The sequence below is a fragment of the Lipophrys pholis genome, assembly GCF_963383615.2.
Source record: "Lipophrys pholis genome assembly, chromosome: 7".
NCBI lineage: Eukaryota > Metazoa > Chordata > Actinopteri > Blenniiformes > Blenniidae > Lipophrys > Lipophrys pholis.
Window position 1 is genome coordinate 17,135,562 of NC_137638.1, and position 16,212 is coordinate 17,151,773.

A 16,212-nucleotide genomic window follows, 5' to 3' on the forward strand; every position below is an offset into this window, starting at 1 on the left:
CTACGATGGAAGTGAAATTAGTTAATTTATTCACTGATCAAATATCTCTATAATAAAAACTTCTTCTTCTTGTTTCACTTTCTGTTTGTCTCACATAGCGGAGTTAAAATCTCACCATTTACAAGTCGATGTGTATCTTTGAATACAAAACTCAGCAGGACACAAAGCGCACAAACAGTCTTAATGAAGATGACGCTGTGAAGCGGTCTGACCTGGTGTTGTTCTTAAACTTGAGGAAGTAGTGAAGGCAGTTGATGCAGTGGTGGGGTCCGGGACCCTCACAGCCATTCTCGTTGCACTCAGAGTCACAGGGGCCTGGAGAAAAAAGACAGAGTGAAACACTTAAAGCAGTCTGAAAGCGTCACAGAAGTAGAGAACTTAAAAACAAGCTTTATTTGTAACACCTTTCAAACTGTTGTATACAGTTTAATCCACTTCACAATAGATTAGGAAATAGATTAAAAAAGAGACAATAAAAAAATTGTGTACATAATTAAAAATAATGAGTAGTATGTTAAAAAGAAAATAGTCATTTTCGTTGAAGACAACTGTTAATAGTGCCAATAAACCGTATTTTATAATGCCCATACTGCAACAGTGACAGAGCTAGGAAAAAAAAAAAAACACACTGTCACAAAACCTCTTTCCTTCTTTTGTAATGTTGATACTGTACCTAACCTGCCTGCCTGAATTCATCACTCACCGTTGTACTCCTCAGTGAACTCCTCGTCAATAGGCACCACAGGGTCAACTTCACGAGAATCTTTGTGCGGAGGCGAATACGGGTGGACAGATGTGCCGTAAAGCACCAACGACCACTCCTTCAACTTCCCTGAGAAAACAGAAACATGTTTAAAAGTTGTCTCAGACAGACAGAAAATTCATTCTGGGCTCACAGTGGACTGATCAGGATTTGATGGTTTTGTATTTGACACTTGGACCATTAAAAAATATGTTCTATTTTTTGTAGCTTGACATGATTATATTGGGGGGTTTTTTGTTGTTATTTTTTTGGGGGGGGTGTAATCAAATTATGGTATTTTCAGGTCTTACAAAAAGAAGTATCATGTGAGGTGTTTTAATGACACCTAAAAGAAAACGCTCAAGGAATTGCACCAGCTGACGTAGCAGCTTGTCATAAAATGCTGCTCTCCATTTAAGACCCTAAATTAGTGGGTAATTACAGATGAGGTCACCAAGTCCAATGCAACATGTGTGTGCTTTTTCTATTTGACCGACTCTATAAATTGAAATAACTCGATCATTATACGAAAATTAAAAAAAAAAAAAGGAATATCATACCAGGAACTTTCTGGCTGCGAAGTTGAGAGGGAGAGTCGTAGATCTCTAGGACCCAGTCGCCTGCTGCCTTCTCCCCCCAGCAGTGGGTGGTCATAAACTCCCAGTTCTTAAAGCCCTCCATGGAGTGATCAAACAACCTGTGCATCAATAAAACACACACACACACACACACACACACACACACACACACACACACACACACACACACACACACACACACACACACACACACACACACACACACACACACACACACACACACACACACACACACACACACACACACACACACACACACACACACACACACGTAAGATAAAGCTATAATGATCAGTCAGAAAAATTAAACAGCTGTTTGATGAATGGATGGCGAAAGGCTGCCTCACGACAGCTGGACACTCGATCAAAATTACTGAACAAAATATGTGGCTGCTGTTGGATCTCCATATATTCATCCATGTAGACATTAATATACATTTAAAGCTAGTCAATATCACAGACGTTGCCATTCAGCTGCCATGTAAAAACTTTTTCATCTGAGACTTTTCATTTTGGGGATTTTATCTCATGGAGGGCTGAGGTTGGTCACTCAAAACAAATTGCATGAGCTGAAAAAGCTCCATGCAGGTGACCTTAAAGAAAAACCTTTCCTCCAATAAACCTACATTGCTTGCTGAACCGAGAAAAACAGACCTGGCAAATTGCCTTGAAGATAATATTTATTTGCATTATTCAACACTGGTCTACCCATATTTGTCTATCTTTTATCTTTCTTGTGCCGTGATTTTTTTAAATTTCTTATGAAATATTATTAATATCAGTGTGCTATTTGTGTTCTATTTTCATTATGTGAGTTCTCGATTTTTATTTCTATTCTATCTATCCCATAAAAACTTGTTTTTGTTTTGGTGCGGAACAGGGACTTAAAACACTTCACTGCACATTATACCGTGTATAATTGTTGTTTGTGACTTCACTTGACTTGTGACACTGTACATGGTCATCAAACAATATTCAGCTCTGGGATATTCACTGATAACTCTCCTCAGTTCTGTACCTGTTGGCGAGCAGCTGAGACTTAGTCCCTGAGGGAGATGTCAGGTTGATTGAAAGGTCTCCGCGGCGAGGGTGAGTAATGGTGATCCGTACGACCACATGCTCCAGGTAAATCACATGGTGATTGGGGTTGTCGGTGCATCCCGTTGCCTTGTACACCGACCGAACAACATGCTCTGGACGGATGGTCCTGTGGGACAGAGGGGAAATCAAACAACTTTATAAACGCGAGGAGAAATACTAAGGGAGAACTGCTTAACCATGGCTTCCAATTTCCAACCTCAACAAATAAAGAGAATATAAGCTACTCATCACTTTGATGAATAGCCCACACCGATACCTCCGTGTCTGCCCATTGATTAAATAACTGTTTGCTTTCAGAAAGCTCCAGTGACATGAATATGTTTATCGACTTTGTTGCATTGATTACATTAAGTAGCGGGCCGACCACTTGTTTTAATCACAAATGTTTGTTCGAAACTTGCAGCTTTTTAAAATGCATACAAACAAACACCAACCAGTCAACCAATCAATTAATATACTTTAAAAAGCATATGTGTAAATACCAAACAAGAATAAAATTAAATCATAAAATCCAACAAATGCATCTTGTAAAACGGTTGAGGTTTGTGTTCAAAGGCTAAAATAGAAGCAATGAAGGGTTTGCATATCTCAACTGTGAACTAATAATTATTTTTGATGCAATTGATTGGAGTTAAATGTAGTTTTCGATATATAATTTAAAAGACAAGTAAACAAAAACACCATGTGACCTGAATAAAATAACAGGGTAAACTTTGCCAGTAAAATGCAGCAATAAAACAGAGGAAAACTGCTTTAAATGAATGCATTGGCTCAAATTATCGATATACAAGTTTGAGTAAAAATTGCAAAGCGGATTGTTTGCATTCAGTTTACTAAGGAGGAGAGGTCGTGTTTCTGTTTCAAGGTTTCATCTGCAAGCAGAAACTAAATAGTGGGTTCAAGTTAAAGTGGTCATCATCTTGGCGACACAGGACTCATCCGGTGATAGTGAACTCTGCATGAACCATGACTCGTCAGTATCTGTAGACTGCTTTGCTCAGGAGTGTTATGTCTCCAGCCTTGCGTAGATATTCAGAAAGTAATCCAACAATGGACTGAAACCAGCAATCATAGTATTACTGAAGTGCATGTTGTGTCCGAGTGTTACAATTAGCGGATCACTGATGACAAACTGGACTTTGAAGCAGAATGTGAGGGACGCAAAAAGAATCATGAGCACCTGTTCTACATAAACTATCGCACTACGCTAGATAGAATAATATATTGAATCAATTTTATCTTTCTGTTCAAGGTCGTGGTTGAGTCAAACGTCTCTGGAACGAAACACCAAAACCTCAAGCTAAAAACTTGCAGTTGTTACACAGAGAGTTTACAGCTTCTTAACTCAAGAAAGAATTTCTTTGTCTCCCGATACAAAAAACAAACCAAAAAAAAAAGACTATAAAATGAGTTTTGTTCTTCCCGTTATGGCTGAACAAGCTGTATGTATTTGCTACATACTGCACAGAGTCTATCGGCCCAGTCTTTTTTAGGGGTGGTTGCAGTTTTATTCAGTGTGTTTTTTGCGATGTTCGTTGGAACAATATTTACTGTACTCAACCTTTTGTCCCTCTCCTGTGCTGATTGGTGAAGCCGCATGCTAATTTAACCATCGTATTGGGTTTTCTGTGTTTCAGGTTTTCATTTACATGTGTTATGGCAGCATGTGCATAAACTGATGTCATCATCTCATGGCTGAATAAATTTGCCAAAATATCAGTTTTGTTTGTGACTGACAAACTGACAACAATTTTGTTGTCCTTGCTTGTTTTGTTCAAAATCACCTCATGTGACGCAATATGACAATTTACATGAATGAGACATCCAAAATAATAGCAACGCAGGAGCTGCACAGTTGTGTGGCGAGTATTTGTGCTCCCAACTCAGTGTGAACATCTCCGGCTGAATGTCACATTGAGGCCTTTCTGGAGTTTGCATGTTCTCCTGGGCCATGCAAGAGTTTTCTCCTCTTTGATTTGCTCTCACAATCCAAAAACATAAGATTGAGGTTTATTGGTGACTTTAAATTGCCGTTAGATGTGAATGTATGTCTCCGTCTGTCTCCATGTGTTTTAACTGTGAGCAACTCCTGAACTGTCCATGGTATATACCCTGCCTTTACCCATAGTCATCAGCTGCAGGCCCAATTCGAAGCCCAATAAAACAGATGGAAGGAATTGCAACCCAACCCCTAAAAGTCAACTAGTCCATGAAAGAAAAGGCTCTTGAATGCTTCTTTGCAGACACGCTGTGGAGAAAAGAAGTTCGCCGCAGTCACATGCAAAGCAGAAGAACCAAAGAGACAACTTGATTACATGTCGGGTGTACGCACTGGAAACGACAACAGAGCTGGTGTATTACATAAAAAAAAAAAAATTTCTGTCCAATGGAGAGTTGAAATAAAATTACTAACAGTGACTTGTAGTGTTTCATTCTGTGGTGGAACTCATTTTACAGGATTCCAATATGTTTGGGTTGCAGTCATGTCCATGTAAGTAATGAAGCACAAATGTTTATCTTTGTGAGTAAAATTCATGAGGGCAATTATTAGCTGATGAAAACTGTTTTCCCTTGTGTGAAGAAAAAAACACGTTTTATTTTTCATATATGTCTCAAGTTTTTCACATTTCGCCAAATGTATTTAAATGAAAAGCAACACAATGAATTATTTAATGACTAAGATGTGTACATTGTTTGAGCAGGTGCACCGCTCATCATGCAGTATGAACAGAAAGGCGTCTGATTGGGTTCAATTTATTTGGCGGCAGTGACATTTTCTTTCTTTTAAGAAGTACCTTCAGTGTAACAAAATGGGGTGTTGGAGGTGACGGTGCGGCCCCCACAGAGCCCCGTTTCCAACACAAGTCTGCCTGTGTTCATGTGAAGAGACGGAAGGTTCTAAAACAATCTACATCCAGGATATCTGTGTTTAGTACTCCCAAGATGTTTTAAAACAACTTTTCTGCAGGTTCCTTAAAAGCTGTGCACCGAGAAGAAATGATGCCACATGAAAGGCAAAGGCTGATCAGACCAAATACAGACTTCTTTACTGCAAGTTCACTTTGCAAATTTAGAACTAAGTTTTTAAGCAAAAGTCAAGGTGTTCTTTTTGAAAGCATTTATGCAGCTTCTCAAACCAGTCCAGAACTTTTGCACAATACTGGACTGTCAATGTAAAGTCACTACTTTTTCCAAATATGCTGCACTTAAGAGTATAGTTTTCCATTGAGTATTATTGATATTATCATCGATTACTTTCTCTACCTTTTCGTTGCTGCAGTAACACTGCACATTTCCCCACAGTCTGACTAATAAAGAGTATCTTACCTTATCCTGAAATTACTGAAAACAGAAAGACAAAACAAAGTGAGCTCAAGCTGACTTGGTGGAATGAATAACAAAGAGAAAACTCTGATTGTCTCTGTCCATGACTGTTTGGAGAGCGGTCAGCGTGAACGTCGGGGGAGTCTGGACCTGATATAACAGCTCTGGCTTCTCTATGACACTGCACAGATAACTGAACCACACGCAGGGGACCAGGCAGGGGCAGATGCACAGCTGATTAGCAGCGACCTGATTGTGCACAGATCACACGGTTTTCCTGGTGTGGATTCCAAGTGGGGAGCGGAGATCAACTGCAGACAGACATTACCAAACGCGGTCAGAGGGGCCAGCCAGAGGGTGTGTGGAAACACCACGTGAAAGGTGACGACTGCACTTAAGCAGCAAGTTACACGTGTATATACAGCTTAAATGCACTGCATAGTAAAATGTGTGTGTATATTTGCTTTCATAACAAATCATGTTAAAGGCACCATTATCATTCTACTCTTTTGCTTGCTTGTTCTGCACATCTTGCAATTCCATAACATTCATTAGACATTAGATAGAAAAGACTTACAAATGTTGTGGTCATATAAGTGTTTTATGTAATCAAAATAGTATTTTCTGACCCATTTTTCTTTTCTTATATAAGTAAAAATAAAAAATCCTTTAGTTTTCTTAGTTTTGCTTTCATTCAGATAAATGTAACTAAAAATCTGCCTAAAAAGGTTATTTTACTGTCCTCTAATGCCACTCAAAAACAGTGTACAGAGAGAAACACTGTTGCTTTCACGAGCTTCATACAAGTGTGTATTTCTCCATTAGTCAACACACATTCTATGAGCACAGAGTTCTGAGTATGACTGCCTCCGACACAAGCTGGACTTTACATAAGCCTCATATGGTCTGACTTGTGCACTGGAGTAGAACAGACAGAATGACACTGATAATGCTCCAGTCGCTGGCCACTGAGCCTTCATCTGAAAGCAAACCAGTCCAGGGCCCAAGTTCACCCAGCCAGCCTGAAACAGAGCAGTCCTCAGGCTTCCAGCTGCATCAAGAATAACAAGCTGTGAAGCCCTGGCTCGCTCTGTGTAAGTGAGTGTGTGTCCATGTGTGTTTGTGTGAGCGTGCATAGTAAAGGTCTTATGTGAGAACCACCCTGCCAGAACTAATGCTTGGCCCCTATCAAGGTACAGCTTGCACAATCACACTCTCAAACACATGCCAATGCAAAACACCAGAGAGCCAGAAAAATAAGGAAGAAAAGTAAAAGACAGTGTGTGTGTGTGTGTGTGTGGGGGGGGGGGGGGGGGGGGGCACACAAAAACCAAACTGTTCCCTATTTATAGTGCAGCCTGGGTTAAACACCATCAAAGAAAGGCTACTACAATAATTCTGCCAGTTTAACTACTCCAGACATGGTCAACTGGAGGCCGCGAGAGCCACATGTGTCCTGGTCTGTGCGGTCTGTGAGCCATTTTTCTGAAGTAGTGAGAAGGAGAGGAAAGCCATTTAATCACATATGAATCTGATATCAACAATGCACTGCTTAAATCCTTTTAGGGTAAAGATGGGCAATTTTCTAAAAGTTAATTACCAGACACACTGTTTGTTCTTTATAGTGATTATTATTTGTCTGTATGGTATAAATGTACGGTTACAATAAGACTCCCTGGAGCGTGAGCTGAATTTTTTTTTGGGCCCTTACATTAAACCCTGACCTACACAAATAATCTGTCCGAATCATTTAATATGAAGCAAAAAAAAACTGTCTGCTTTGGGTTTGGTACCTTTAATGCCAATTCAAACAAACCTGCAAAATACACCAATAAGCCATATTATTGAGACACAGCAACTGAATAAAAACAGTGTCTCTTATTATCTGAGTAATGATGAAGTGCTGAGCACTGAAATGTCGTGGATGTGTTGTTTAAGCCAGGTTGGGCTGGAGCGGCTTTCTGGGTGGAGGTTGGATATTTTTTCTGTGTACTCTGGTTTCCTCAAACTCTCCACCTACATGTCTTTGAGGCTGATCAGTGGGTCTGGATTATCCATTTGTGTGTCTGTCTCTCTGTGTTTTCCATTTAATGTACTGGAAACCTGTCGACTTTGTGCCCTGCTTTGACCCAGTCAGCCGAGGTCAGCTGCAGTAGCCTTAAGTTGGATAAAAGGGTCTAGAGGCTGGATAGAGCGGTGGATCTCTTTGTCTTGGCATCTATCAGCGGGTGGGATATATTGGGAAGAGAGTGAACAGTATCCCCTCGTGTTAAAAACAGGGAAAACTGACAACTGTAACTATTGGAGTCAGTATGACCATGTACAAATTTGAATGCAGATGACTCAGACTGTCACCAAAATGGCAGCTTGGAGATTTTCCAACTGTGAAGCGCTCAGTATTCATTAAAAGTGGTCCAAGGAAGAACAAACATCTGTCAACATTGCTACAGGTGGCCATTGCCCACTGACACACTGTCAGTAGCTGCTTTAGATCCTCCATGTGACTATGTCTTGGAGCCAGACATCACAGCACGTCTTCAGAGTGGAGGCCACCACTCAACAGGTCGGGGAGGTTTCAGCAGCTCAACGGGGTCCTACACAATATCAGACGTCCTGACTGATCTGTGGTGAGTGAGGTTTTAGTGAGGAAGCAGATCAGCATCATTTCTTTACAAGAACAATTTCATGCTCCCAAACCAAGTCTTGGATGATTTGGTTGATTTGTGAACACCTACTGCACACAAGTGAAGTAAAATGATGAAGCAAACCATCTGTCTCCTCACCACACATCTTATTCACAGACACATGCAAAGGACGAATTCCTGCTGCTGATTTGACTCTGTTACACATTTCAAAAGCTCTGGGTGAGTTCTCAGCTGGTAAAAATATCCCCACAGTAATCCCACAAAGCCACAGCATTGTTGTGGAAGCCATTAAATGTTTCTCATAACAGCTGCCAAAAATATATTTTGTTTCCATGTTTTGGTCCAGGATTGCCAGTGTAAGTGAAAACAAACTGAAGTAAGATCCAAAAACCTTTTTTTTCCCTTTTTGGTCCAAAGGAGTGACGGAGGCCTTAGAAAAAAAAAAGATATTCTTTGCAACAAGAAAAGAAATGCAACCATGCTAAACATTTCAAGTGAAAAAGCCTCACTGAATTGAGATTCAAAGCATTGCCAACGACAACACAGGTCTTTAAGACTTTTTTCTCCACCGTGTTCTTGTGGCTGAATCAAGAATGTAAAATCTGGTGCAAAGTAGTTAAATTAGTTGAATGGAATAAAAAAGCCGATGGTTTTAGAATAAGAATGTCATTATTAACCACAACATGCTCACAATATACGTGTTTTAGAGAAGCGCGAGTAAATGTGAGTGAACGGAGTGTGAAATTGTAAAAAAAAGACCTTACACAAACATGAAGTACATATTTGACTATTCACACACTATTGAAGCAACTCCTGTAGAAATTAGAACCTTCATGCTTGCATGTATTATAGTGAAATTCCCCCTGAAGGGAGATGTATCCTTTACTTGATGGTCATGGAGTTTATGTCCAGTGTGCAATTTAAAGAAATAAACATTGCAAGTAAAAATGCAGTTAATTTTAAGATACAATCTATATTTGTCTCATTAGATGATCATGTTTGATATGGATTGTGAGGATTTCTTTGATCTGAAATCAGTCAAAAATACCTAATGAGATTTGGACTTTTTGTAAGGTCTCCTACCTTATTTGTCGGTCTGCACTCTCAACGCAGACGTGTTGAGCGGGGACTGGTTTCCATCTCTCCGCCTCCTTGACCATCGCCTCGGCATCCATCAGACCGAAGCCATACAGATGGCTGACTGCAGGAAACAGTGAGGAGCCCAAGCCGATCAAACCACAACAGGACTCGATTGTTACCCACAACTATAATAAGAATGAAACTTTATTTATAAAGCACTTTTCGAAAGTGCTTTCCTATTAAGAAGAAGCACTTTACATTATTAATAAAGTCAGAAAGCCAAACTAAAAAATAAACATGGCAAAAGGAAAAGTTTTGCAAGTGAGATAGAAAGAAAAATATGACACAGAGTTAAGTACTAAAAACAGCTTGGTGGAATAAAAATGCAGTGATGAATTAAAAGACAATAAAAACTATATATATATATATATATATATATATAACTGTGGTTCATTGTTCCTAATCTTCTAAGAGATTCTGTGTTTTCCTTTATTACTTGTGCAGAAGTTAAATCAGGCTTCACTGAAACTCTTTGGCAGGTTTCCTGGTTTTCACATTTCTAGAACAGTAAATTTCTTCACTCCACATCCTAAAGTGAATGAGCAAACTGAAAACCCCTGGTGTTTTAATAAATAGTCTGTACATGTACAATAAACACACTGAATTGGGTATATGTCTGAAAATGAAATGATAAAGTTTGGAAACTCTCATCTTGTGGGTACAGATTCTCAAAAATAAATGCCTTTCATATTTCACCGACACCCCCCTCCCTGTTCTGTCACTTGGAAAATCTCCAGGCACACTGGGCCTGCAGCCTGGCTGACCCTTAGCTCTCCCTTTCTTGGTGATTTTCCAGCACAAACACACACACAGGGAGACGGGGGGCACACACACACACACACACACACACACACACACACACACACACACACACACACACACACACACACACACACACACACACACACACACACACACACACACACACACACACACACACACACACACACACACACACACACACACACACACACACACACACACACACACACACACACACACACGGGGGGCACACACAAACACAAACACACACACACACACAGACACAGGTATGCATTATACGTGCACTCAAAGTTACAAAACTGCATCCACCACATGGACCCTGACAGATGGCGGACTAATACTTAAGTGAGCAGAATCTAAACATTTTTTGGAAACTGCTCTGCACCTCTTTTGATTGGAGGCGACTGAAGAACCACATACAGTACTGCATGTTAACGTCTCTGCAACATGTCTTATTTCTCAGGTACACTTCATCCCTCTATATTGCAGTAATATGAGTAGGTGCTAAAGTTGTTTAATGTGTTGAGGCTATTTGTGCTAAAAAAAACAAAAAAAAAACATCATGATCATGTACAAATCAAAAGGATCTGAAAGTGATTACAAAGATTTTGCATCTCATGGGAGTATCAATAATATTTTCAAGCAAATTATCAGCATCACAGAAATGAAATGTGCATACAGCTATAACTAATTGATTCAAGGACTTTTTATGAATTATCACTGCTCCTAGTATCTCTTCATTTACCAAAATCGCTGCGGAACCGTTCTGTTCCAGAAGGTCTGAATTAACACAATCTGTTCATTTATATCTTAAATAGACGTCAACTTAATGCAACCACAAGAACATCTATATTCTATACCACTTTATTCAACTGAGGCTCAGCTGACTGGAGATGAAGACGTGTCGCCAGCCCATCACAAGGCAAACACAGAGTGGAGGGCAGTGTGAAACACATAAAAAACACCACACAGAAAGGCCCCCACGCCCGGACTCAAACCAGGGATTTTCCTGGCTGTGAGGCGACCATGCTAACCACTACTGTGCAGCCCTTTCTTCTTTCATGCTTTCAAAGGCTATCGGCGTGTCAAGCCGGATTTGTTTGCATGTTAGGACGACAGGTTTGTGTGTGTGTGTGTGTGTGTGTGTGTGTGTGTGTGTGTGTGTGTGTGTGTGTGTGTGTGTGTGTGTGTGTGTGTGTGTGTGTGTGTGTGTGTGTGTGTGTGTGTGTGTGTGTGTGTGTGTGTGTGTGTACCATTGTATCCAGCAGCATTGGTCTTCCAGTCAGGAGCGCTGAGATGTCCGGCTCTGGAAGTCTTCACGATGATGTGCTGAACATCTCTCCATGTTAGAAGAGGACTAGCAAAGAAAACACACAAACTTATTAACTTATTTATCGCAACGTGATAACATAATCCATAATTACTGCTGAGGGGCCCCTAATTGTGTATGAAATGCAGTTCAGAAGATGCAATGGCTTGCAATTCATAATAAGTTTGTGTTTGTCATGAAATGCTAAAATATCGTACTTTCTGTGAATAAATTAAGGGTTCACAAGAATTACAAACCGTTGCATCCTGTATTTATTTACATTTTACACGTCCTCCCAGACTTTTTAGGATTGGGGTTACAGAAAGTGAAGTAAATATTTCCTATCGCATGAACACACTCAAAATGCTGCACTTTTTAAATAATGAAAATGCAGCTCAATTAGCATTCACACACAAACATACAGATAATCTTTTATTTAAATGGCACAGATGAGCGCAGCACAGAGAAATAAACTAAATGGGCAGAATAAATAGGTTCAGGATAAAAGGTGAAGGTTAAACAAACGCAGCACCGGGAAAAAGAGAGACGATTAAATCTCAAAGAAGGCAAAGAAAACTGGATCACATTCAGTTAGTGGAAGATTACTGAGGGAGAAAATTAGACGGGACATGAAGTATAGAGTAGAGATGCTTGTTGGCCTGTCCCAACTTTCTTAGATCTCACGTGAGAGCCATTATGAGATGGCAGCCATGTGTCTCAACTGCTTTGATGTCCAAACGCTACATTAAAAGGAAAAACCAGGAAGAAGTGGGTCACCAAGTTTCCTGGGATTCCCCTTCCATCTCATATGCTGCCCAGATGCTCTGGTCCTTCCCTTAATATCGCTCCCTCCCCATCTAAGACTTCCATAATTCGCAACACTTCCAAGTTTTTTAACCTATAATTAACATTTTTGGGTTCCAACCCAACATGTTGAGCTTTAGGATTCAATACGATGTGCAGGTGGTATGAGAGGCATCAGAGAGCAACAGCCTTTGGCCTCTTGAATTATTGCATCAGAGCAAGTTCCTTCACAGCGTTCTGTGATCTATTAAACCAAAGAAGAAAAAAAAAAAAAAAAAAAAAAACACCTGAAAATGTTTAAAATTCTGAACATCTGGGCCACGTCGCTCCGTCACACATTTAGCTGCAGGCTCTCAGGTTATAGCCAAGAGCTGCTTTCACACATGCTCTTTACTCTGTAATGTTCAAGCAGCTTCATGTATAGCAGTGGGACAATACTCCTACAACGGTGAGGAAAAAAATACCAGTCAGCCTGGGATTGGTTCACGTGGTAGAGACCTAAGCATAGCTGCAAAGAATCACTCAAGTTTGAGTATTTTTTTTATCTTTACTCAGGCTACGGGATCACATTCAGATTAGCCCGTCAAACATTTCACATGAAGCCTTGACTTTTGAAAATATTGATTCGCAAACTGCAAGAGGAGATTTGCAGAAGCTCCGTTGGCCTTCATCTTTTATCACGACCTTGTCTGGAGTTTGGAGAAGCCATCATAAACTATTTGAATAATCTTCAGTATTCTAAATATGTTGAGCATTTTTGAGTGAGACAAAGACAAAATTAAGATGAATATAATGAAACTCGGATATTTCAGGGATGCTGAAGGTTGGACATGAAGATTAAGGGCTTGACATTTCAGTTTTGTCAAACACTGGATTCTTGAGGACGAGTTCAAGGTTGGACATGAAGGCTGGAAATTTCAGATACATTCATGGTTGTTTATCAGTTACTTCAGTTATAACAGCAGCTTCTCTTTGAAGGGCAGTGAAATCAACCAATCTCAATACAGCTGACGCAGCATTGGCATTTCTCCTGCCATGTTCCAGTCATTTGAGACCTGGACACCTTCTCTCACATATACTTCTGCAGGTCACAATGCAATTCATTTGTCATTTCTAGCAAATAAATAAAGGCACTTGGCTGTAGACGGAAAATTGTGTCCATGTTGCCTCAGTCTTTAATATGCTAATATTTAGTCTTTGGATATACATTATGCATGAGTTCTGAATAGAGCAGCATGACATTAGTGAAATATGCAATATTAAATACTGTTTTGAGTAGTGTTGTGATCGAGCCATATGGTGTTGATTTATTTGTTCTTTAGGATTTATACAACGAATTTACAGTGATCCCTTTCTCGTCATGTACACAAATTTGAACCTGATGCAACTGTACAGCAATTTTTTTCCTTTCTCTTTTTTTTCCCTCCACGTCACATACATGTTTGCAGTCCCCAGTTTTTTGCCATTTCTCTTAGATTTTTGTGGTCTTGCACATGTCACTTCTGGCCTGCTGCCACCAGGTATGATGTAATGTTGAAATAATGCAGTGAAATACAATCTGTTGTCAACACAATGTAGGGCAGTAGGGCTCCAAATGAATAGCCAATTGACATGCTTCATGCATGGAAACACAACTTACGCTGTTTTTGTTTTTTTTATGTATTGGTTCAGTCTTCTGTGATAAGTAAATTACAAATGTTTACATCACAATACCAATAAATCTGCACTGTCTCTTGAAGACCTATTTCTGAACTTAAATTCTGTATTGGAGGATTTTTTCCCCCCTGGATTTAAAGTACATTAGCACTGGAAATAAAGATACTTATTTTTTAATCTGTTACTTTATATAGTATATAATTTAAAGGAAGTATTCCTTCATTCAACAATTAACATGACCAATAATCACAAATGGAGCTTATTAATGGTTGAAAATAAAGTATTGAATAGAAAATGATTAAATAAGGTAGCACAGATGACTCCTGTGAAAAGTCTGAATAATTAGTGGTCAGATCAATATTAATAGGTTTAGCTGCCACTGTGTATTTATGGTTCCATAAATGTTTTATGGTCATTAATTAAAAGTGACTTTGGCACCGATATCTAGGCCATGACCGCCTTCTCATAAACAAGCCAATACTAATTAATGGAGTAGCTCACATACTGGGGGAAACCAGCACCAAATCAAAAGAAGATATAGGTTTTCTTGGTACTCCTCTCAACTATAATTACAGATGAAAACACACTGGAAAAACCTGAAGGGCGAATGCAAAGAGCAAGGGGAGGGAGGGAAAGTGGCAGCGGGACATTTCATCAACAATTTACCCCAGTTTGGAAAAAAACAAAAGTCACTGAATAAAGTATATCTCTCAATATTTTCGTGTCCCAGAGTTTCCTCCCTGGATTGAAATCTAAAACACAAAATTTGTGAATAAAAATTCTATTTTTTATTCTATTTCAAACTCTGTGTATCAAGTTCCTAAAATCTCCCTGGAGATTTTTGCCATATGTCTTTCATATGGCAAGTAGTTTGTGCTCATTTCTGTTTCATCCCTCCTAATTTCCTCCCTGATGCTTCGTGTCCCCGTGTTCACTCATTTTTCCATTTCTTCACTTCCAAGAACATAAGGAAAGAGTAAAGACATAAAAGTCCCTGAAGCCTAAAAAAGGTTGCTACTCAAATTGGCAAAACCTTCAGAGAGTTTCCTGAAGTAACATATTCCAAACCTGGATGAAAACAATGGACGGTTCAGTCAACTCTTACATACTGGCATCGTTACATGTTTATCACAGAGTTCACTCGCCCTCATTCTCCAGATAAAAGAAGATACAATCAGTGGAGTGCAGGGGTTTATCCAAACAGTTTCCATCCATCACACTCGTCTCTTTGACTGCATGTGCATGCAGGCAAAAAAAAGTGAATGAATAGACGGGGGAGAAAGAAAAACACTTGACCAAGAGAAGCTGTAAACAATGTTGACAGTGTTCGAGGCCGAAAGTGCAACAGACAGAAAGTTGGAGCCGGCAGAAGAAAGCAGGTGAGCAAGAAACAGTGTGTGATAATCTTGTTGAGGAAACAGGCTTATGAGCACAGCACTGCCTGGAAACTGAGAATATTTTCTACAGGGAGGATTTGGATTGGATTATCCAGGTTAAACAAAGTGACCTCGGCTAACTGAGCTGCTCAACATGCGATGACAGGCCTGATTCAGAGTCTGTGCACCTTCACTGCGCCGTCTCCAATTCATGAAAATTAAGCCTCTTAGCAGGTTTCGAACAATGAGAGGTCTGCTTCTGCTGGGCCTCGCACACAAAAATCTAAATATTGAAAGTTTGGAGACAGAGTAGAACATGGTTGTGTGGTTCAACAGGAATGCAATGATATTTTTTAAAGTAACCAACATTAGAGTTCTGAGATTAAATGAGGGATTTAACAATTTTAGAGGATAACTTTAAAAAAATAAAATAAAATCAGTTTTTATCACAAAGGAGAGCATGTCTATCAGTGTGTGGGGTGGATTTGTGGAATGGGCTAAATTATGAACTGAATCATGGCACACACATCCATCCATCTTCTATCTTGTTTTATCCAATTCAGGACTACAAGACAAAGTGTAAATCTTGTTTTATAAAAAAAATTGTTTTTTTATTAAATCAATAAATTTGGACGTGTATATGATGACAATTCTCCGTTTTTTTTCTGGCATAAATATTGTCATTGCATAAAAGGATTACAAGAATAGGCCATAGGTTGTACTTATCGTTGGT

At 39.5% G+C, this 16,212-nt stretch overlaps 1 protein-coding gene across 2 annotated transcripts in view; it reads right to left on the bottom strand.

The window, feature by feature from the left end:
• pcsk5b (proprotein convertase subtilisin/kexin type 5b) overlaps positions 1–16,212 on the bottom strand; it is a 61,225-nt gene that overhangs the window by 13,272 nt on the left and 31,741 nt on the right. For both annotated transcript variants that reach the window (XM_080467778.1, XM_080467779.1), the window contains exons 10-15: positions 11,588–11,691; positions 9,495–9,612; positions 2,360–2,548; positions 1,303–1,439; positions 704–832; positions 213–315 (exon numbers count right to left, since the gene is read on the bottom strand). In XM_080467778.1, coding sequence (XP_080323904.1) covers positions 213–315; positions 704–832; positions 1,303–1,439; positions 2,360–2,548; positions 9,495–9,612; positions 11,588–11,691 — 780 coding nt within the window. The remainder of the gene's footprint in view (positions 1–212; positions 316–703; positions 833–1,302; positions 1,440–2,359; positions 2,549–9,494; positions 9,613–11,587; positions 11,692–16,212) is intronic.